Source organism: Melopsittacus undulatus, chromosome 4 (assembly GCF_012275295.1).
Source record: "Melopsittacus undulatus isolate bMelUnd1 chromosome 4, bMelUnd1.mat.Z, whole genome shotgun sequence".
Classification (NCBI taxonomy): Eukaryota; Metazoa; Chordata; class Aves; order Psittaciformes; family Psittaculidae; genus Melopsittacus; species Melopsittacus undulatus.
This window is the reverse complement of record NC_047530.1, coordinates 98265483-98288425: the sequence shown is the minus strand read 5'-3', so window position 1 is coordinate 98288425 and position 22943 is coordinate 98265483. Positions and strand designations below refer to the sequence as shown.

Genomic DNA, 22943 nt, shown 5'->3' with positions numbered 1-22943 from the left:
GACTAAAAAGTTGGGTTTAAAAAATAAAAAAACCCAAAAAAGAAAGAACAACTTTCAGGTACGTATACCAGAGTCAAACAATACCATTGTTGCATCTGATAAATGATCCAAGTGGCACAGACAGAAAGAACTCGAGCAAAAAGAAACCTTTCATCATGTAAAACAGTGCTGTTGTACCCCAGCTTGCCTACTACCCAATGGGCTTCAGAAAAACCACCCCTTCAGATACTTCCCAGTTTTAAAGTTTTAACATCTAACCAGAAAAGTCCTGTAAAAGACCAAGGAAAAAAGACACTTGGCTTTGCAGAGTAGGCACATTAGACTGAGGGAAATACTGTTAGGCAGAAAACCCCAATAGTGCAGAGCAGTTGGTGCCTGATTACTCAGGGGTGAAGCAAAGAAGAACATGGGAATTGCTCTGGGGACCTGAGAGGCAGCAGCTCATAAGCAAAGCAGTGAGACATGTCAGATGTAGAAGGACGGGGAACTGTGCAAAGCAATGGAGTGAGCAAGCTTACATTAGATAGAAAATGCCTGCACATCTAGGTATTGTCAACAGGTATTGCCCTGAGACATCAAGAAACATGATAGTCCATCTTTTACTTTTACTTTTACATCATCTTCTTGTAAGTAAGGCTTACTTACATCATCTTGGGATTAACCTGGTGTCTATGATTAGTCAGAAGATTTCAGCCTGAGAAAGTTCTTATTCAAAGGAGACAAGCGAGAAACAAATTTGTACTAAAATAAAACTAGAACTTGTTCACTTGCTGCAACATCATATGGTTTCCTCCTATACAGGGCAAGGAACGGTTGGTAATGCTCAGTGACAGCACACAGCTGTTTGCTGAAGGGCATGAAGCTGCATGGAGAGAAAACAAAAAAAATATCCAACTCTTCTTTAACATCTAAGGGGCCTCTGGAAGTCTCTCGTCCAGCCTCCTATTTAAGTGGAGCCATCACCAATGATGATCAGGGTTGTTGTAGCTTTGTGGACCTATGTCCTGAACCTTTTAAGGGACAGAGATCCACCACCTCTCATAAATTGTTACCTGTCCTTTGCCACCTTCCTTGTGAGCAAGTTTTTTTCCAGAAGCTCTCCCAGAACCTCCCATATTACAATTCAGAGCTGTAGCCCCTCGTTGTATTACATAGGGCTTGACCTCAGTCTTGTAACTAACCTGTCAATAGTTGTAGGCTCCTGTCAGATCACTCTGCACCTTCTCTTCACAGGCAAACCCTGCCCTGCTCCCTCAGCTCTCTTCATAGCTCACATTCCCCAGGACCCTAACTCACATGTGATAACTATCACATGCCCTAGGACCTTGACAACCCTGGACACTCCGGTTTTTCAGCATCTCTTAAGCCAGAAGGCCCAAACCAAGACACAGTGTTTTAAGTGAAGCATCCCCAGTGCAATGCCAAAGAGGTAATAACTTCCCTCAATCTTCTGGTCCCGCTCTTTCTAAGATAACCCAGCACATGGGTTGCCTATTGCATGATGAGCACGAACCAACTGCACATTCAATTTCATATTCAAAGAAAGAAGTCGATTTATGGTTCATACACTGGGTTTTTAAACATGTAAATTGAGAACTAAACAGCCAGAGGCTAGAATCCATTAACATATATTTGAGCAGTGCCTTTAAAGAGTCATGGCAGATAGAAAGTCAAAACCAGCATGGATAATACTGGAAGCCCTTAAAAGTTCATGTCAGACTGATGCATGGGCACAACCACTTTTTCCAGCCTAAAAACAGTTCATTGGCTTTGAGTTCAGAAACATGAGACTGCATTAGTGCAAGAACCAAACAAGGAAAGTCTCTGCCCTGAGTGCCAGCTTAGTCACAGAGAAGTTTGTCCTGAAGTAGCCTAGCAAATCCCGTTTCACTCTGCAGACTTCTTCTCACCCATGAAAAGAGCAAGAAAAACAAGCAAGAAAAGCTGCTTAACATGTAAATAGAAGGCACTGAAACTAATCTATTAAAAGACCGTTATGAGAATCTACATTGGAGCAGAAAATGTAAAAACGGGTGTAATGCGTAAGATAAGTATCTAAATACCTAATAAGTATGTAAGTATCTAATATGTAAAAGGGAGATTTTAGATTCCAGGTTTTTCCTGCAGACCTTGCAATTAATACATAGAAAATGCGAGCATGAATTCATCACTGCATGGTCAGTATCAGAAAGCTACTACACAATACAATTTAGGCAGGATGGGAACCTCAAACAACAGCAAAAATCATTACAGTTACTTGGATTCAGATGCTTAAGAGCAGCAAAAATCAAGATAGAAAGGTGAGCTCAAATTTCGATGTCAACCAGGGAAGACAGCTACACAGCAAAGGTTATAAAAAATACACTTGGGTTGTTTTAAACTGCAACAAGAAACACTCCCAGTATGATAAGAAGCAATAACCTGTGCTGGAATTCGTCTCTATCAGTCAATATTTAGGAAAACAAAACAAAACAAACCCACAAGAGTAACCACTGCCTCAGAGATTTGTCACTGAAGTTAGCAGAGCAATCCTGGTTTTAACCAGCAACAGAACCAGGAGTTACTGACCAATTTATTTAGTAGTAGAACAAGCACCAAATGTTACAAATTCAATAATCATTGATTTGGAAGGTACTTTACCTATAAAGGACTTTAAACTAGGTTAAAAAAAAAGTTCTTCACATACTTTCATTCATATCTTGTGATTCTGGAGAGTGCTTTCCAATGCTCTCAACCATTCTCTGTGTCTTCATGTGCTCAGACTAGAACTAATACTCAATCTACTGGTATGAACGAAACCCAGAAAGGGTAGTGCAAGAGGATGTTTTGTAGGTTCCCTGGTTCTCAGTTTTCTGGCATGTCTCCATCAGCATTAATGATTCCCAATTGTTAATTCCCTAGCCCTCCCAGCCTTAGCATCCCTTATCCCATTTTCTCATCCCAGCAACTTCTTGTTTACACATGTTGCTGCTGCTCAACTGCAGAGACCATAGGAACACATTTGCTTGCGAATGAACTGCAGCTTTTTCTGAAGTTATTCTCAGCCATTAGGCTGAGAAGTGCCACCTTATCAAGATGGGTGCTCCTCAGCCATTTCACTTTAAGGATTCTGTACTGAGAGAAGGTGAAACCAACAACACAAGAAGCAAAGAGTCACTGGGCAAGCTTCCTATGGTTCCTAACTGTTCTGTATCTTCAGCTTTTCAGTGCTACAGATTTGGTGTTAGCTGAACAGCAGTTGGGTTTTGTCCCTAGCAAGTTGGGCTGATGGAAGGAACACACTCTTTTGGGTTCTCAGACAAAGATAATGCCCAAGATTTGATAGAGTGCTGATGAGACAAGTGTTGCACCATGTAACAGATGTTGCCCTTCAGAACAAGGGCAGGAAAAAAGTGAGGCAGCATACTTAACCCTGCAGTACCTGACTGGAAGACGTATCTGGCTAAGCCTTGCATTAACTCTGCTGGCCAAGTAGGTGGTGCTGACTCCCCCGTTTCTCTCTTTAGGCGAAACGTCAGCTCAAATCCGAAACCACTTGGTCCGTCTGTTCCTGTAAACCTGGAGGGAATGAAAAATAAAAAGTCATGACATATTGCTTGTAACCAGAGCAGGCTTCAAGATGAGGACCATGGAAAAACGATGAGTGTTCTCATAGAAAAGATAAGTTTAGTAATTCTCTTATTTCAGTCTACTCTGACCCAAATGGCAAAACATTGTTAGGTTAGCTGATGCAATACAATTTCAAAGATAACTATCATTGTAGTGTTTTCAGTCAAAACAATAGAGCCTTGGAAACATGATTTCTTTCCTCGAATGGGTGGGATTTTCAGCAACCTGAATTTGTTTTTAAAACATCATTGTAAGTTTTGCACTGATATCTAAATGGGAACAGCAAAGAAAGTGTGCAACAGAAAATAATGTTACTTCACCCTTGTGAATTCAATTTTCTATACGTTAAGAAGCGAGATGCAACTGAAGTATTGCATAGTAAGTTTCTGGGTTGAAACAGCTGAGTATTTTGATGTATAACGCATTTCTGTGTTGTAGATGGTCAGCAAGGGAGAGGCGAGACAAGAGGATACAGGCAGAAAGTTATTAATGTCTCATACAATGCAGTAATCCTTATTTTGCTCCAATACATGCCTGCACACATTCTCCTTGTCTGTAGAGGAGAAAAAAAAAGCACTGAATAGGACAATTACTCTTCAAGAAGCACTAGTTTGGGCATTTCCCCATTTGACATAAATAGGCGCCTGTTTATTTGGTTTGGTCAGATAGTGTCTACCCAAAAGCATAAAGTCGTAATCGAAGTATCAAGGCTATAGCACAATGGAGTAAATAGAGGATACTCCAAACTACTCTTTACTTCAATGAAACTTGTGTTCAAAAATCATTCTTTTATATATATACATACATACACACACAAAAGGGAAATTTCCTGTTCCAAGTCCCTGACAAGTCAAATTGCCACATTTGCCTGTGGAAAATGAGCAACCTCATAGCTTGAGAAATTGAAAGCACGTCAGGGATATCTGTGTCTTTGTTACCACTGCTATTGAATATCTTGCTTGTTTGCTGTGGATATTCCACAAAGGAAGAGGAAAGAAAGAAGGATTTACTCTAAACATAAAGACATCTCACAGAAGCTTTCACAAACCAGTATCATTTTGCCAGTTCAAATCTCCAACACCTGCAGCCATTGGCAAATTCTCTGGAGAAACTTTGCAAATGTCCTGGATGCTGGTACCTTGTTGGCACATACGAAAATCACAACGCACAAAGCCTTAACATTGTACTCTGTCTCAAACCAGTGAAACAGAGCAGTAGGGATAGTAATGACAGCATTTTCCATTTGAAAAGCAAAGCTCAGCAGCAATGTAATGACCAGCTCCAGGTGCTGGAAGGGTTGTTCCAATAGTTCCAAAAGACTTTGAAACAGAAATGCTTTATGGTGACTCTACCTAATGACATACTAAAACTGATCAGACTTAAGCACCAACACCACTCCATCATCATGCAATGTAACTTCATTTGAGGATTTTTCAAGGGAAGTTTGATGTAATGAAAGTAATTAAGAAACGTACCCAGGGACAAAGCTAGACTACGAGACAGCCCAAAGAGATAACAGCAATTACAGTACTGAATACAATGCTGAACCCCACAATTTTGACTGAGAGTTTCTTTTAAACACCACTAAAATACTGAAAAGAATAAAAATCTCTGACTGAAACCAAAGGAGTATGTACTGAAAGTCAGACAGACATCTGCAATAAAAGGGAATAAGCAATATAGCAAATAAAGTCTTTATTTCATTAGTATAAATTCAATGTCCATTTTTGCTTATCTCCACATTCTCCTCAGCAAAGAATTTGAGAATTACATACAACGAAATCAAACTCCCTATGAACAGAGCAGTAAACACATTTCAGAATGGTCAAATGGCACACATGAAACCTCTTTGGGGAAAGAAGCGCAGCTTTAAGCAACAAGCCAAATAATTACATTTGGTTCATAAAGCAAGAGCTTACTGAATAACCAGCCAGCCAGGGAGTGGAATCTGGATATGCAGTGAAACCCACATGCTGTAATCACATATACAGGCCTACCAAAAAGACTGACACAGGATGGTGATAGCCTCACAAATGCGAAGTTGTACTTTCCACATTCAGCACCCCTGTAGCGTTTTATTAGTTTCACGTATCAGTTAGCAAAGGGAAAACAGAAATATTTCTTAAAGGGAGAAACAAAAATGCTTCGAAGTGGGTAGTTTTCAAGGACTGATTCCAGGAAAAAGCACACAGCAGAAACTGAAACACATTAGGAACAGGTCAATTTTAAGAAAGATCAAAGTTAGCAAAAAGCCTTCAAGCTGATCGTTCACAGTTTAAATTTTGGAAAGTAAGATGGCTCCCTATTGAATTTCCTCCTTTCAAGGCCCATTCTGAAACAACATAGCTTTACTTCTAATATGCATCAAACTGGAGTTTAGTGTGGGGTTTCTGAACTCCACAGATCTCTCCACTTCCCAGAAATAACTGTTTAAGAGAACACCACACATGCTTTATATTGATTCATGCACAAGTTACAGGGTAACAGAAGTGATTATCCATAAAATGGATAACAGAAGTGATTACCCATAAAATGTAAAGCAAGGTGAACATCTAGGAGTACACTGGTCAGCAACATACCAGTAGTCACAAAGCAGTAAAACTGAGAGGCAATGTTTCTTACATCTTTTTTTAAGATAGTAATAAAATAGACACTAATACAGAGAAGATCTACCAGAAAATAAATAGAATTAAAGAGATGAGAGGTTACTTCCCTTGGAAGACTTGAAAAATCCCCCACCCCTCAAGAATATTAACACATCTTCTGAAACCACTAAAAACCGCAGCAACACACAATGTTTAAACTCTCAAATTCTTAAATTAACAACTGAATTTCAGAAAAGTCCTATCCACATGTAAGACATTTGTAGTTAGATATTAGACTTCAAATGGTTTTTTTAAGTTAATGGTCACAGGTTGCTGAAAACACATGGCTTTGTCACAGTGAAAATTATACATGCAATTCGCCTGCATTGTACAGCTCTTCCAAGACAACAGTCTCTAAAGCAAAAGTCTGATCTGTTTAATTTTAGGTTGACAATTTGGTTTTGAAGAAACTGTGACACATGTGGCTTTAAAAGCCTGTGATTATTTTAGAAATCCTTTATATTTAATTCAGGCAAGTTCTTCATAGGAAGAAATGCTAATATTCAAAGTGTAATTAGATAGTTATTTTTGCTTAGCATTTTTGCCAAAGATTTTGCTTTTATTCTTAAGAAGTCCTGTTGAATATAGTTTCAATAGGTGCCATAAAATCTCTTTCTATGAACAACAGACCATAATCCGGTGAACCGAGAATGGAGGTAGATGTGAGCTTTCAGAGCTAAACAAACTATAACCATGCCATATGCTTCTGACCCTTGGTCTAACAGAATCACAAAGAAGAATCCAGTACTGAGTTATACAGCTTGGCTTCTCCTACAGAAGTCCTTTTCACTAGGGAGTGAGTGCTTACACTGCCCTGGACTCCAAAATTTGTCAGGGCAAGGACGCATCATTCCATTGGCAGAGAGGCAAGTAGCACCCACAGCCAACAAACATGTGAGAAACGAATTTGCCCAGTAAAAAGCGTGAGACCTCCAGATATTCACACCATAGGAATGGAAGCCCAAGAAAATGGCTTTTTATCCCCATAAGAATAAAGGGATTCCTCCCTTATATCTGGGCTGTAAGCAGCTGCTCATTCCCCCAGATTATCTGTGTTCATTTTTGTTCAAGGTCTTACCAACAAGACATAGGTGTACCTATCATAATCAAGAAATCCACTCATAATCAGGGAACTAATAAAATGAGACTCCCCATAAACAAGTTCATCTATACCAAGATGATCCATTGCTTTAATGTGGACACACTGAACTCCCATGGCAGCTGCCTCCTTGTAGGGTACATCCCCACTGGTTAAGTGTTATCTTAGGAGGATGCCAAGGAACTGGACAAAAAAGGGATCACATCTTGCAGGCTTGTTGATGTTCAAACTCAGTCTCGTTCCCTAATGTTCCCAATTTTCACTGAACTTCCAGAAAACTTCCAGAAAATCCAACCACAGTCAACCAACATATTAAAAACTCTTATAGTTCTAGAAGAGACAGATGGAACAAACCTCATTTCCACAGAAAACTGGGTGAAGGTACGAGGATAACCCAAGGTGGAAGAAATCCTGCTAAAGCACAGAGAGAGAGACAAGGTTTGCTTATGATCCACTAGCTGAACTAACCTTGCTCTTTCCAAATGGGCAGCAAAGCCTCTGCAGCAGGTTACCCTGACCCTGACTCTTGTGTCAACTGCAATAGTAATGCTTTTATTGCACACTTTTTGTTTTACAGAAGCCAGATTCTGGCACAATTATTAGGAGTAGGTTTCTTTGTAAGCAGCAGAGGTGGTGACTGCAGTGGTGGGGTTTTTTTGGCTGAGGTTTAGCTGTTCACTTTGGTGGTGTTTTGTTTGGCTTTTTTTTAAATCTGAAGGTGACCAATTCAGACTATAGCCAATATAGAACAAAGGCTTTGGAGCTCAGTTCAGCATCTCAACACTGAAGCGCTTTACAGGTCATTTCTTCAGCAAAACAGTTACAATCCAGTAATCCAAAAGAGCCTCAGCTTTACAGTAAGACAATGATCTGAGAATGGAGTGTGTGCAGGATGGAAACCTCAAAGTCAGCATTCTGTATCTGTGCGTATCCTCAGGTACATAAACTAAAAGCTTCAACACAGCAGTAAGTTTTTTTACTAACAGATCAGAGTATTTCACATAGCTTGGTTCATGCCTTGCTTCTGCTGAACCCTACAGTTTGGAGTGAAAGTTTCTTTTAAACACCCCTAAAATACTAAGAAGGAAAACAAATACATATATGTTTTGCCCCTAAACTGAAGATACTAACTGTAAAAAGACAGCATGGACCGTTTTGTGCCTGCCACTGCTTTGCCCCTTCCAACACGAGGGCACATCACCTTTATAGCCAAGCCAACTGCCAAGCAGCTGGCTAAGTATTCACAAAAAACAAACACTGATGGAGAAATTCTTGGCTTGCTACATGCCCACACATCAGATAGTTTTATATTATGACCACAGCAGTAATGGAAGGCTTTGGTATCTGCCAAGTCAAATCCAACTCTATATTTAATATTAAAACCTTATTTTGTCTCATGAACAAAACTAAACCTTTTGAAAGCCAAGGTCATGTATCACATGCCATTCTTTGGGTTCAAACTCCCTTTATCTGTATAGCAAATCAGCTCAGCAGAAGAGACCACATCTCAGCACTGCACATATGCTGAAGGAGCCTAGCTTGTTCCTTTAATGAGGTAAGAGTTTCACTGATCATGATATTTAGTTCCAGCAAAAGAATCCTAAGAAATAGAGGCCCCTTTATTTACAGAGCCATGTGGCTGGGCCCCCTGAGCCCCCCACCACCCTATGCTCTGCCAGGCCCTCTCCTGAAGCCACACACAGAGAACTGAAAAGCTGCTCTCTGCAGCAGAGTACCCAGGGCGTTTTTCACATCAAATAACCCAGCTTAAGAGGATCAAAAACCAAAATAGCCTTTTGCTTTAAAAGCAGCTCTGAAACCCAGACGCTTTTCAGTTTAAATCAAAGCTGTTTGCCAAAGCATTTTCATTCTCACTTTTGCAAGGAATGAGAGGAGATTTGCTCCACTGCAGTGCAGAATGGCTGTGTTTCTGAAATTTTGCTTTTGAAAGCAACACAACTCTAGACAAGGAGCAGAGTGTGCTAGGTGCTTCTTTTTTGAGTTTAAAAGTGTATGTATAAATATATTAGGTGAACCAGTCATGAAAATGGGAGTTTATATAGGGAAATACAGGCACTTCATTACGATTATTTCAGCTAGGGAACAAGAAGAAAGCTCTTTCAGAGTATTTTGGGATAGTTGGGACTGTCCCTTCAGAAGTCACAGCTCCCCTCCCAGCAGCTCCAGGGAGATAAATGAGGTCTCTTCTGGGAATCTCACAGTACTCTGAACCCACTTATCCCAGCTTCAGTTTCCAGCCCCATTGCCACTGCTTTAGCAAAGCCACTTCATGTGCCTTTTGCTTCAACTTCCTAATTGCATTTCCCCACATCTTTTACAAGGACAAAGCTTCCTGCTCTGCCACTAGTGAGCTACTCTGATACTGTTCTGGAGAAATACAGTTATCACAACCTGGTATCATCTACCAGGACTTGTGCAAATCATGTGACAATGTCCCGCACATCCTTGTTTCTAACTGGAGAGGCATGGAATTGAGGGATGGACCACTCAATGCACACCACCCCTCAAAAAAACCCTGTCAGTACATAGCTTTCAGTACTCCAGATCAGCCTATCAGGATGTTGGAGAAGTCTGAGAAGGTGGTTAAACCAAGCTAATGGGCAGTGCCCATCACTCTGCTTGATGAGACCAAAGTACTTCAAGGCCCAAGCCTCAAGAGTGTTTTAAGACTGCATAGTTAGTAACCATCCCACAAGATTTTCTTATTAGCTAGCAAAGATATTACTAACAGCAACACAGATGACGTGTTTAACAAAAAGCTGACTTCACAGGTCCTTCCTGAGAAAACTCAGGACACATATCATTGCACTGCCCACATCTGTTTATAAACAAGCAACACAAAGGGTGAGCGCCTGTCTAAAACCCAAAGAGAAGCCTTCAGCAAGCTGTCACAGCCATTGAGTTGAACAGCTTAGTGTCTCCATCTCCTAAGAAAGACATCAGGCAAGAGCTGATGTGGCCCAAACAATACTATGCTGAGAATCAGTCTTGTGAATTCAAGCTGGTCCATTATTCAATGTCTTCCCACTATAACCAAAGGATTCAGATTCCAGAGCTTCAGAATTAAAAAAAAGTGACCCTACCTGGTTCTTCAAGCATCTTGCCTAACAAGAAATGGTTGGTTTTAGTGCAGCTGTCGAACAATTTGAAAGTCTCATCTGAGAGCCCTGATGGCATGCTCAGATGCTCCTGTGAAATAATTTCATAATAGGCACAACCCCCCCTACATTAAAGGCTTAAAAAAGTATCCAGAAAAGTTATTTCAGCCAAACCCCACCTGCTCACTCACATATTCTCCTGGATTGTATCCTGGCATTGAAAAAAACCTCAGTTTTAAAGAAAAATGCATAAACACATCTGAGAGAAGCAGGGGGTGGTTATCTGGTTGTCAGATGGTTACCTCTTCAGAGCACTCAACAGGAAATTCCATAAGCTCTCACCATCCCAAACCTGTACACAGGATCTTACTGGACTCCTTCCTAGCTTGATTTAAGAAAAAGCTTCATGCATAAACAGGGAAAATACAAATGCAAAAAGAACACAAGCTCGGAGATTTCTGTTCATGTAAAATCAAGGCCAGAAAGTGAGTGACACACGATGCTCGAGACATCAGTCTATGACTACACCCAAAGCTGTTGCTTGGAGCTTGCTCTTGCAGTACATCATATCAAATGTCGAAGCCATCAACCAAATGGAAAACCTTTCTAGAAACAGCAACTTAAGTTGTTTTTAGAGAATTATTCCAACATCTAAGCCCAAACAGATGCAGAGGCACTCAGCCTACTGGCATTTGGAGGCAGTTTGTCAGCTTTCCAAAATACTCATGTAGGATCAGCTTAGAAAACTTACATTGAAACAGATTTGAGTAAAATCTGCAAGTCAATTTGTGCTGCCCAATATAAAAAACAGAGGTGTTCTTCACTGAGCTACCGTCCAGCAAGTAAAGTGATGTTATGGGGCACAGGGGAAAAGAGAAGACCTCAGTTTAAGTTTCACTCACACGTACACAATACTGATTTCACACATTTTACTATTCAGCTTCTTCAAAACTCAGCTGGGACAATCCTGCCCCTGAAGCCCAGAAAGTCACAGTTCAGGTTTTGGTTTTTAAAAATGGTTTCTATAAACCTGGTGTTCTATGATTCTATGAAATAATAAGCATTGATACAACAGACAAACTGATTTTTCCTCTAAACCTTCTGACTACAGAGTCACTAACCTTACTCCTAACTCTGCAGACACAACTGTCTTGTGTAGTGTCACCTGAACTACACAAGAACTGCATGGAAATTGTTGTATGTATTTGTAGACCTGATAGACTGACCACATTTTAGACACCTAAATCAGTCAGACACATGAGAAGCACTTGGCACACAGCTGCCTCCATCACATGAGGAAAGGCTGGGTGCTGGTTTGTTGAGCCTCAATAAAAGAAGGCTAATAGGAAGGGAGGATCAATAAGATCTTAATTACCTATTGGGAAGGCAAAGGGAAGACAGAGCCAGATCTTTCTCAGAGATGCACTGCAAAACTGCAATAAATTATTCCAGTTACATGTATCTGGATATCTTTTTCAGATGATCAAACTCTGGAACAGGATCAGGGATGTTGCAGAAGTTGGCCCTCTGAGCAGGCATCAACTGGAAACTTTCAGAGGTCCCTACAAACCCAAGTGACAAAGCATCACAGACAAGAGATAAACTTTTACTACTGGTACCCTGTGTCCAAAACCAAGTTGGCAGGACCCACAACTGATAATTTTATGAACACATGAGTTAAACTCATTTTGACAGAAGCAGTTACTATATTCAGTTCCTGCCCAGACATGTGGGGAAACAGCTCCTGAACTATGCTCCTCCAGCCTAGCATGTTAAAGTAAACCACCATCAGTTTTCAGGTCATTTTTATGTGTTGGGCTGCAAAATATTGCAATCTAAGCATTGATTCTCTGAGGCTCACTGTCCATGCCATGAAAGCAGTAGCATCTGGAAGAAGTATAGGATCCTACTTAGCTGCTGGAGGTTAATCACTTTGAGCTCTAGAGGCTTGGGAGCATTATTGTCTCATTATGGAGAGTGCCAGCATAGTCATACATATAAGAATAGTGCACACTGATTAAGGGCAAAAGGCTGTAATGGCCCTGTTGGTGCCAAACGCATCTATCTGCTTCATTATTAAGTCACTAAACTTTAGGAGACTTAAAATCCTAACCCAGCATCTGGGTTACTCAAGTTTGAATCTCTTGTCTGCTATAATTACCCCATCTTCCTCAGCAAGTTACTTCAGAATTGGATTCTCATATGTAAACTAATGACATTTCCCTGCTTCAAAGAGTAATGTGACACACTTGTCATATATAAGAAATGCTGATATACTCTAACTATCAAGGTCAAAAAAGCTGGGAAATGAGCTACACATTCTGCACAGCATGGACAAATACTGCAACTGGGAAATTACTAAAACAACAAACTATGAAACAGGAGGTTATATGGGATGCGTCACTCTCCACCCCAGCAAAAGATGTCCACATGAGGGCAGTTTACTATTCATTTTCTCCATTTTATGGTGCATGGATACAGCTATATCAGTAGGTGATGGTTTGATCTCCCATTACAGTCTTAAATAAACTGACAAGACCAAACCATTTCATCTTCATGATTCCCAAAATACATATTTAAAAAATAAACAAACTACCTGAAATCAAGTGACAGAGGACTGGCCATGATTTTCAGCTCAAGGGCTTACACAGTTCTCCATTGAGTTACCCAGACTTCCCATCTCACAGACAGCAGAACCCTGAAAGCAGGTTCTCAATCACCACCTGCAGCAGGCTGCAAGCACAGCCAGCACTGCAAGTCAGGCTGCGCTCCATGGCTCCACAGGGAAAGGGCGAACAAGTCTCACTGCGATGGCCTGGGGAAGCTGGAGCACAGTTGCATCATCTTAATGCCCACTGAAAGGGTCTGGAATGAATAGCTAGGAGTACAATAAGGATTTGTTATTGCATTCACAGAACAAGGGGCAGGGAACTAGTGAAAAAACCCACAACTTATCAAGATTTGTACTTCAACATTTTATTTAAGCTGTCTATTTATGCTGCACTTCAGAACTACTTATCTTTTATTTCTACAAGGCCCAGTACAACAGTGTTCTCATTTGGCTTGAGCTGGAGGTGATTGTACAAATGAAGTACACAGTCACTGTGCTATACAGTGCACCAGTGAAGAAGACAACGTTCCATCTGCACACAGATCCCATTTCATACTGGGACAGAATCCTTAGCTCTCATACACTGCTTTTTGTGTAGCCAGCGGGGAATGATAACACACCCCCAGACTTCACCAAAGGGCTCAGCTGCAACCTCACCAGCCAACAGAACATAAGCAAAGGGCCAGCTTGAGCCAGCATGAAGGAAAGGACAGTACTGCTGTGTTGGTGAGCATCTGGGAACAGGGCTCCAAGTTTCCTTGCAGTGCCTGCTGGCTCCTTCCTAGCTCCTACTGTGGAAAGTTCTGCAGCTGCTGGGAGGAACCCATTCGCATAACAAAAGCGGCTTTCAAAAGCAGTATGGGAGGGTGGGAAGAATAAGAGAAAAACCCAAAGCCAGAGGCTACACTGACAGCTACAGTTAGTTTTTTACAGCATTGCCTAGAATCCTCAAGCGAGGATCAGAGCTCCAGCATGTTACACAGAATATAAACACTGGTGTCTCCCATTACTTTCCTGCTGGCTAAAGAATATATGCTAAAAGAAAAAGCAAGAAAACTTCAGCACACCCTCAAGTACATTTAGAATATACAATTCATACAATTAAGTTCTCAGTTGTACAGTAAGTGAGCTTGAGGCATAAAAAGCATTTTGGAGCTTTTAGGAGCCTGATCCAAATCCAACACATTTCAAGCACAGTTTACGCACCCAAGTATCCTGCTGGATCTGGGATTCAATCCCTGATCTTTCACTTCATTAGCTGTAGAAATCAGGACAATACTTCCTTACTTGCAGAGCTGTTACATAGTCTCATTTCATTGTAAAGGGCACACTCAAAAACATACCAATGAGCACTGTAAGAGAGCTTCATCAATTAAACAGGCAGGGAAAGGCCCTGGGAGCTCAAGCTGTAATTCCAGGGAAAAGAAAGCACCAGACTGCTTGTGAAAGACTCCTGAAAGGGAAACACGAGACAGCTGCAATGAGAAGTATACTATATATTTTGTAATCTGCCTTTAAGTGTTAAGCTTCTCCTGCAAGACTGTCGTTCCTTTGAAGCACTGGAAACTTCCAGAAGTAGGAATCATAGTCTGATATTTTTGATCTATAGAGATAAACACCTGGCTTGGGAATGTTACACAGGTTCCATCCGCTGTAAGACAAGATCCAAAAGAATAAAATAAATCTTAGCCTCTTTAAATCAAACAAAGGAGGAAAGGAAGCATCCTTCCCCACTTCCTTTCAGTGGGTCAGTTAACCCAAAAGATTTTAATAGTGGCAAAATAGTTTTGCCTTTCAGCCAAATCATTCTGGTCATGGAAAGTGCAAAATGGCTCAGCTTCTCTTACAAACAGGAGTAAAGTTGGGAGAGATGTCAACTCACTGCACCAAAAAGTAAGCAGTACTGAAATGTGCATAAGTACAAACACGTTCCTCACGTTCCTGATCACTTTAGGAAGAACAACCAACCCAGTAAAACGGAGTTCAGCATATAGCTCATCATCACAGTAGCTCTGCTACAGCAAATCTCCCATCCATCTCTGAACACTAAATTCTTTGCTTTTCTGCTTAATGTTACTCTTCTGGGTAAAAAAGAATTCAAAGCTCAGAGATGTATTATTTTTGTGTAATAAAGTTATACATATGGATCCAACTTAGCTAGGAAATGTCAACTTAAGGCTTGTCTTCATGAGGAAATTTACTGTAACTAGTCTACCAGTATAATTATATTGCTGTAGTTCTACTGGTAAAATTCCCCTGTTGAGCCTTATTCATAACAACAGCTGCCTTTATGGTTTATTTTTGTCGACTATGCCAAAAAAGGCCCCTGCTCCAGAAAGGCTACAACAATTCACAGGGGAGGAGGGTCGGCAGCTATGCCAGTGCAACTGGAATAGTTGAAAGAATAACAATATACAAATAGTAACATTTCTCTATACTAACAAATTATTTGCTACCAAAAATAATGATGTAAGAAAACTATAGTGTATATCAGATACTGTTGCAGGTGTGGTATGTGCCAGTTTTAGGCCACATTTCTTACCTGTGATGATGTTCCCCCAGGTGAGACACTGCTCTGCATCACCCCCCCATGTGCATCTTTTAATTGTCAACTTCTCCCAGGCTAATGCACTGTGTTTTCCAGGCACACTCTTTCCTCCATTCCCTTACAGGAGTGATGCCTCACAGCCCAGGAACTGTCCTGTGCCCTCTGGACAGGGCACTGACCCTCCAACAAGTGGGTGTTAAAGACCAGCCCCTCTGGTTTACATCTCAGGGACCAGGAATAGCTGAAAAGTAAACAGCATTCTTTGCAAAAGGGATTTTAAAACAATTGCCCTTCACTTCAGCAGTGCAAGAATGCTGAGCTACACAAAACAATGAGCCATCTGTGTGCTCACCCCCTCCTTTCCTTGTCTCTATCCTTTGGGTTTAAATCGAGCTCCACAAGAACGGTGGAGTCCCCCTTCACCTCCACCCTGTTTACATCCTAAAAAACACCACAGTTTTCTGCCCTTTTTTTTCCCCCTCAATTTGATGCTTTTTGTTCTTCAGAGCCCTTGCAAAATCTTCCTTTAAACCTCAGCCCTTTGTCAGGTGGCATCACATCTACCCAGCTTTGTCAAGTGATCAAAAAATGCCTCCCATCAGACGATCCATTCCTTGTTTACCATCCCTGGAGGCAGAGTGGCACTGAAGAGCCCTTAGCCACCCCTTTGTGCAAGGAAGGGAATACCATCTGAATGGGAGACCACCAAAGATCTGCAGCCCTCTTTTGTTAGCCTGGTGTCACTGCCTATTGGGCCTCAATTCAAAATTGAGATGACAGTAGAGAGGCAGCCAAGTTAGGTAATCGGTATGGAGTTTCCAGCTTAGGAGACAGAAATCCCAACAGCTCAAATTTTCAAATGAAATTGGTAATTTTGTCTCCAGCTGTAATTTGTGGTTAGCAATTGTAACCACTGCTCCATCAAGAAACACAGACTTATTCTAGTCCTAGTCAAGAAGGCACAATCCCAATGCTAAATCTGTTGTGAAGAGAAAAAGGGGATTAGGTATGATAATGGCATTCATCTCTTCAAACATTCATTTTGTTAGTATCATTATTCCAGGCAGCAAAGGGATAAAAAAAGTCAACTCCTCTTTGATCTCACAGCTGGAATGGCCACACAGCTCAAAAAATGCTTTTACCTTCACATCCCACCAAAAAAAAGAGAGCTCACTGTCTTTTAATTCTTGCTTTTTAGAACATCCTAAACAGACCTTTATCACATAAAGCAATCTTTTGCTGGAAGACCCAGCTCGAATCCCCAGTCGCTCCTCTTCCTGGCAGTCTGAACTCACTGGGACAGCAGAGCCTGTGAGCTCTCCCACGTCATACAGCACTAACCCAGCTGGGAGATGAGAGTAAGGAAGCCTTGTTTTGGGCCAACTCTGTTCCCGTATGCCAAGATCGTAACTGTCGAAGCTCTTCTGACAAAAAGAAATCATGAGTCTGACGAGTTCACAGTTTGAACACTTTGCCCTTTCCCCTGCATGGCAGCATGAGGCTCATCTTGCCAAGATGCACATGCAGACTCTGCTACTGAACAAGGAAGCAAGGTTTGCCTTCAGTAACACTCACCTATAAACCTACTTCAAACCCTTTCCCTTTTTTTTGATTGAAAACAGTCCTTCCTGTAAATTCAACTACCGTGCTGTACCGTTACATGAATTTCCTTCAATACTTCAAAATAAAGCATCCAAATCTAGCACAGTCCAAGCGTACTCTTGTCCCACAGCTTCCACACACAGACACATAGACCACAGCACAAAGCGGACTTCTCTCTGTAGGTGGCCTACATATTTCATATTATTAACGGTGCTAACTACCTCCAACAAATGACATTTGGAAGCAAAGTGCAGTCTGCCTTGGAGGAGGGAAAAAAAGATTTCCCCATGGTGACCATAGCTTCAAGGGAGGTCTGCCTCCAGCAGAGAAACACAAACCTTCATCAGTCCTGGTACATTGCCTCCGTCCTTGGAGAGAGGCTTATCTCCAACGGGCATGCAAATAAGCATGACACTTGGTTTAACAGGGGGGTTTTTTGCCTGGGAAAGAGGGAAATGAACCTTAGATGATCATACTTCTGCATGTGTTTCTTTTTAAGCATTAAATTTGAGGTCAATCTTTGACAGACAAGAGACCTAGGAAGAAAAAGGAAGTCCATAGTAAGGTGCTCACCTTGGGCTCCCCTCTTCCAAGTCCCAGCTCTCATACCTCTTTCCTGAACTGATACTGATCATGTCCTCTTTCATATCATTTCCTTTAGTTGGGGCAGGTTCTCTACCTCCAGCCACCGCATACAGAAGAAGCTTTTCTTCAGTGCACTGTCTAAAGTTCAGTTCCCACAGGTGAAGCAACAGTAACACAAAGCAGGAAGCTATGGAGACCTGGAAGAATCTCCTTACATTTTACAGTAATGGAAGAGTAACTGTAAATGATAGAATTTCATGGCTGCTCCCCACAACCAACCCAACACACTCACACTTCATAGAAGTCTGACTTCTGTGAGACCCAGGAGCAGAACAACTATTTCCTGATCTTCAACTTTAACATATGCCCTCAAAACTCAACCTCACCTCCCTATTCTATGAAGTAGCTACCACTCAGCCAGTCCTGACATGGTAGGTGTCCTTTAACTTCAGAGCTAACAGCTTAGTGAAATTAGATTAGGACGAAGAAGGAAGAGTTTACTCATCTGTGCCAGTATTAAGCAAGCCCTCAGGCTCCTCTGTGTGAAAGTATGCTTCTACACCACACTTGAAAGAAACTGGGCACCATGAAAGGTGGAAGAAAACCTTAGGGCTTAAAGAATTTTCCTTGCAGGCTCAACTCCCAGGCTAAACTGATTTGATCTTTCTTCTCTCCAGTGCAGATATGCTGAACTCCACAAAATCTTACCTGAAACACAGATCCCCCAACCACCACCCCTTTCTCATCTGAGGGTTCTTCCCAAGGGCCCCTTATTTAACAGCATCTGTGAAAATAAAGACGGGCAGAATGCATCTCCACCATTTTAGAAGCGTTCACTGTCACTCTGGAGTTTGGTGGTGCTTTAGGCATGTGGTTTATAAAGCACTTAGGGGCCCATTAAATACCAAAATTTAAGGCTAAAGGCTGTCATGCTCAGGGCAGTGAGCTTTTAAATTTGTGAAAGGCTACAGAACTAAGAGGCTACTGAAGTGACAGCTGTCAGCACCACTCCGTCCTACATTCATGCACACTCAAAGAAGCCAGCACACACTTAAAAGAGAGCACTCGTTCAAACTTTCAGGCTATTTTCTAAATACTCTTTTCAAACTCTTTTCATACTCGGAAAAAGCCTTCCAGAAAACATCCACCCCTCTGCAAGTCTTGCATTTGTTACCTGATCCAGTTTTGTGCTCCTTTTTCTTCCTCCCAGCTCTAACAAGCATCCTTGCCCTTTTACAAGTTAAGGTCATTCAGAAGATCTATACAAGCAAGCAGAACACAAGCTGGACTGGAGACCTTGAAAGGCTCATGCTTACCCTCACCTTTAATAGGGAGGCACCACCCACAGAGACAACACGTTATCCCGGCATGCACCGCTCCCTCCTGATCCCAATGGAAAGCAGCAAAAATCAAAAGAACCACTGCAAGTTGGAACCTGTTGTCTCCACGGGTGGTACCCTGCATCTGTATTAGAGATGAAGGCAGCTGTAATCTCGTTGGGTTTATGCAAATGGGATGCTGCTGCTCCAGCTCCTGGCTAGCTGCCAGGGTAAAAAAGGGAAAACAAAACCCACCCCTCTTGTCATTATGAAGTTTGTGTAGATCAGGAAACCCAATTATTGGTATTTGCATAAAAAGCTAAACATCAAAACACAGTTGGCACGTTTCTTCTCAGGATGTGGGAAGGCCACAAATACAAATCTTATCTCTCAACCTAGCCATAATTTAAACTTTGCTTTCTATTGTGGCTGTGAATTATAACCTTGCAATTTAAATATAAATAAGAACATTCAAGGTTTTCAGGAACTCTATCACATTGTGGTTCTAATTTTCCACACACTTTTAAAACTGTTAACAGAGAGAGAGCACTCAAATTACAGGAACAGTTGATGGAATTCAGCCTTGGCCTTACAGCAAATGATTGAAGTCAGTCTGATGAAAACACACACCGCTTCCTTTCTCCCTGAACAGCCCCACAAAGACCTGAGCCAGCACAATCCAGGGTTGCAGCACACCGTGGCACCACAATAGCTGAAGCTGGCATCACCACTGATGGAATCAGAGTTCAGCTATGCTTGCTGACACTGCATTCCTCAGGCACCAGTTCTGCATGTAGACAGAAGTCACCATCATGCCTGGAAGCTGCAGAAAGGACAAGGTGCCTGTGCCTTAGTCCTCCCAATAGTGTGACACTGGAGCATGGATCTGTGATTGCCAGCTGAGGCACGGTGCTCTGTGCAGACGCAAGGGACACGTTCCTCACTGCTGACATTGCCATGGGGCAGTAGCTGCTAACAAGGGCTGGAGAAGGGTGCAGGACCTGTCTCCTCTCCCACGTCTGCACCAGCCACACAAGCCAGAATGCTCACATGCTACACATGCACTCACCACTGCAGGGCAGAATCTCTTCAGAAAGCAAGAACAGTGAAAAAAAAAATAAATCGCTCTACTCCAACCCTGCTGAACAGGTTCAAGAGTTACACATTGATTTTGATTTTAAAGAAGACAGAAAAAGGTAAAAATGGAGCACAGCTTGCAGGAACGCCCCAGAAGGATTCCTGCTGCCACTGAAGTTGTGCAACACGCTCAACTGGAGAGACTTATTTCCATGCAAGCAGCTTGGCATGAAATCCCACTGAAAGGTCTGTGGTTCCCTAACACTGTCATGACGTCATGGATCAGGATGTTTAGCGCCATCAGCCCAGCACAGCTGGTGTCATGGTTGCCATTATACCATGAAACACTGAGTGGTTTTAAATGAAAAAGGTTTCCCCATTTGAAATGCTTAGATTTCTTCCATCTTATTCTGCAGACTCTTAAAGCCAGAGCAGTTCTGTAAAGCAGAGCATAGCTGATATTTAAGCAGAGCAGGAAATAGTGCTGCTTTAACTGAAAATAAATCTGTCAACAAGGAGGCACAGGGAGAGCCCCGCTTCAGACATTTCAGGTTCTTATTAAAAAATATAAATTAAAGGCAACATTTTCACGTTACTTGCTACATCTGTTTGCTATTCCATTATAAATAAAAATACAGGGGCCTCCAATTCAACGTTAGTTTGCTCAAAAAAAGAATCAAAAAGTGCTTTTCATTTAATACTGCATTGTAATTGGTCTAGATCATACTGTTACTGGAAAAGGTCAACAAGAAATTAACCAAAGTCAAGCTGGGAAATTAAAAAGACCTTTGGCAGTGTACTACCTTTACCTTTCTAAAGCAAGGTCATGGAAGCATATCCCTGTTGCAGGAACCTTGCTGACTGTCACAACCAGATCCAGCTCTTTACTCTTTGCAGAGGGCTGGGAAACCAAAAAACCACGAACTAACTTCTCTGTCCAGAGGCTAGGGGCAGTCAGGCAGAGTTCAGTGCCACACCAGCCTCAAATGAAATTTTCCAAAGATTTAAACAACTCCCTTGTCACCCTGTGCTCCTGCCAACCATCCCAGAGCATGCTTTACATGGGGCAGAAGAATCACAAAGTCCTTTAGGCAACAGAGACCAATACCCATTTTCTCTAAACAAAGGCTTTATTAAATTCCCTGCTGCAGAACATTAGTCTTTCAACACATAGGAAAACCACTATGTTCCTGCAGCGCACACCCAGTGTTGGTCTGTTGATGTGCAGTTCGCATGGCAGTGGCATCTCAAGAGTAGTTAGCAAACAGCAATTGCTGTTAGGGGCAAGAATTGCTGAGGAGTTCTCAGCTCCTTTGAAAAATCTTCTCTCCGCCTGTCTACAGTGCTCACCTGCCGGGTGATAACTTCAAGTTCAGTATTTAAGGGATGTGTAGGTTTTGACAGCTTTACCAAATGCATAAGTGTGTATTAAGACTTTTTACTGTAAAAGCAGAGCCAGCTTTCTTGACAGCACATCTAATATTAAATTTTGTAGCTCCAAGAATGAGGCCAAAATAAAGGTGACAGACTGCAGACAGCTGAACACCTCAGGGTGAGTGACACAGGGACACCCCACTGTGGAGCTGGGGACACAGTTCCAGCTAAAGAGAGAAGGGAAACATACACAGGTGCTCAGGGCATAGAGATCACTTCGATGGATCAAGCAGGCCTGTGCTTAAGAGGCTGCAGCCAGCACCCCCAAAGCAGCACAGCAGTGCAGGTTCATTATCTGCTTACTATGTCCAGTCAAGGCACATCAGCTCTCTCTCTAAGCTTGCTCCCAGGGAGGGCAATGTAAGGCATTCAGGGACTGCAGACCTCCCAGAGCATGGAGCAGACTTTGCTCCTGCTTCAACTCAGCAGTCCATGGAAATCACCTGCAGCCTGTGTCTGAGGTGGGGGTTTAGTTCCTGTGCCCTGCAACCAGCAAAAGTCATGTGCATATTCCACTATCTCAATCCAAATTTCCACACCAAACCATATGCCAATATGAAGAATTAGGAGTTCTCATGCCAGGAAGTTATTTGAAGTTGTGACATTACACCTGTGTGATACTTTCACTCCTCCACCCCCAAGCTTTCACTACAGAAGAATAACAGGTTTTTATTTAGCAGACAGGTTTTGAAAGTGAGAAGCCAAAGCATGTACCAGGGCTAAGGAGGCTATGTCCTTACATATTTTGCTTCTTCAGTCATAAAAACACGTCACCCTTCATGTCTTCAGCTGAAACATTCATATCCACTCCCTGCTCTCACAAAAAAAAACCCATCAGGAAAGAGTCTAAGCAAAGAGAAGAGTCTCACCATGGGAAAAGCTCAGCCTGCCAAGTCACCAAAGAGAAGACAGCACAGAACTTACTCCGTCCAAAGTTAGTCACACCAAAACAAGTGGGCAAACACAGGTCACCTAGTATTGGCAACCTCAGATTTTCAGTTTAGAAGATGAAATACCACAATCTGAGAACCAATGTCCATGGTAGGGTCTCTTGTGGAAGCAAGGAAAGGAATATTTAACTTCATTTCTTTCACTTGCCCTACTTTTCCACTGCCCAGCAGCTAGTGACTGGGGTTTGTTGTTAGCAGATGTGTTGGTTACATGCCCCAGGTAGATCTCTGTGACACTAGGGTCCTGTATAAAGTCAGTTTTAAAAGACTTGCTTCTGAAAAACAGTTCTGTAACCACAAACATGAGGAGAAAAAACAGAAGAAACTGCCTTGAGAACATGGGTA

At 41.9% G+C, this 22943-nt stretch overlaps 1 protein-coding gene across 2 annotated transcripts in view; it reads right to left on the bottom strand.

Annotated features, from left to right (window-relative positions):
- The window catches only part of SUFU (SUFU negative regulator of hedgehog signaling), a 94942-nt gene that overhangs the window by 65330 nt on the left and 6669 nt on the right, over positions 1-22943 (bottom strand). For both annotated transcript variants that reach the window (XM_034061735.1, XM_034061736.1), the window contains exon 3: positions 3422-3558. In XM_034061735.1, coding sequence (XP_033917626.1) covers positions 3422-3558 — 137 coding nt within the window. The remainder of the gene's footprint in view (positions 1-3421; positions 3559-22943) is intronic.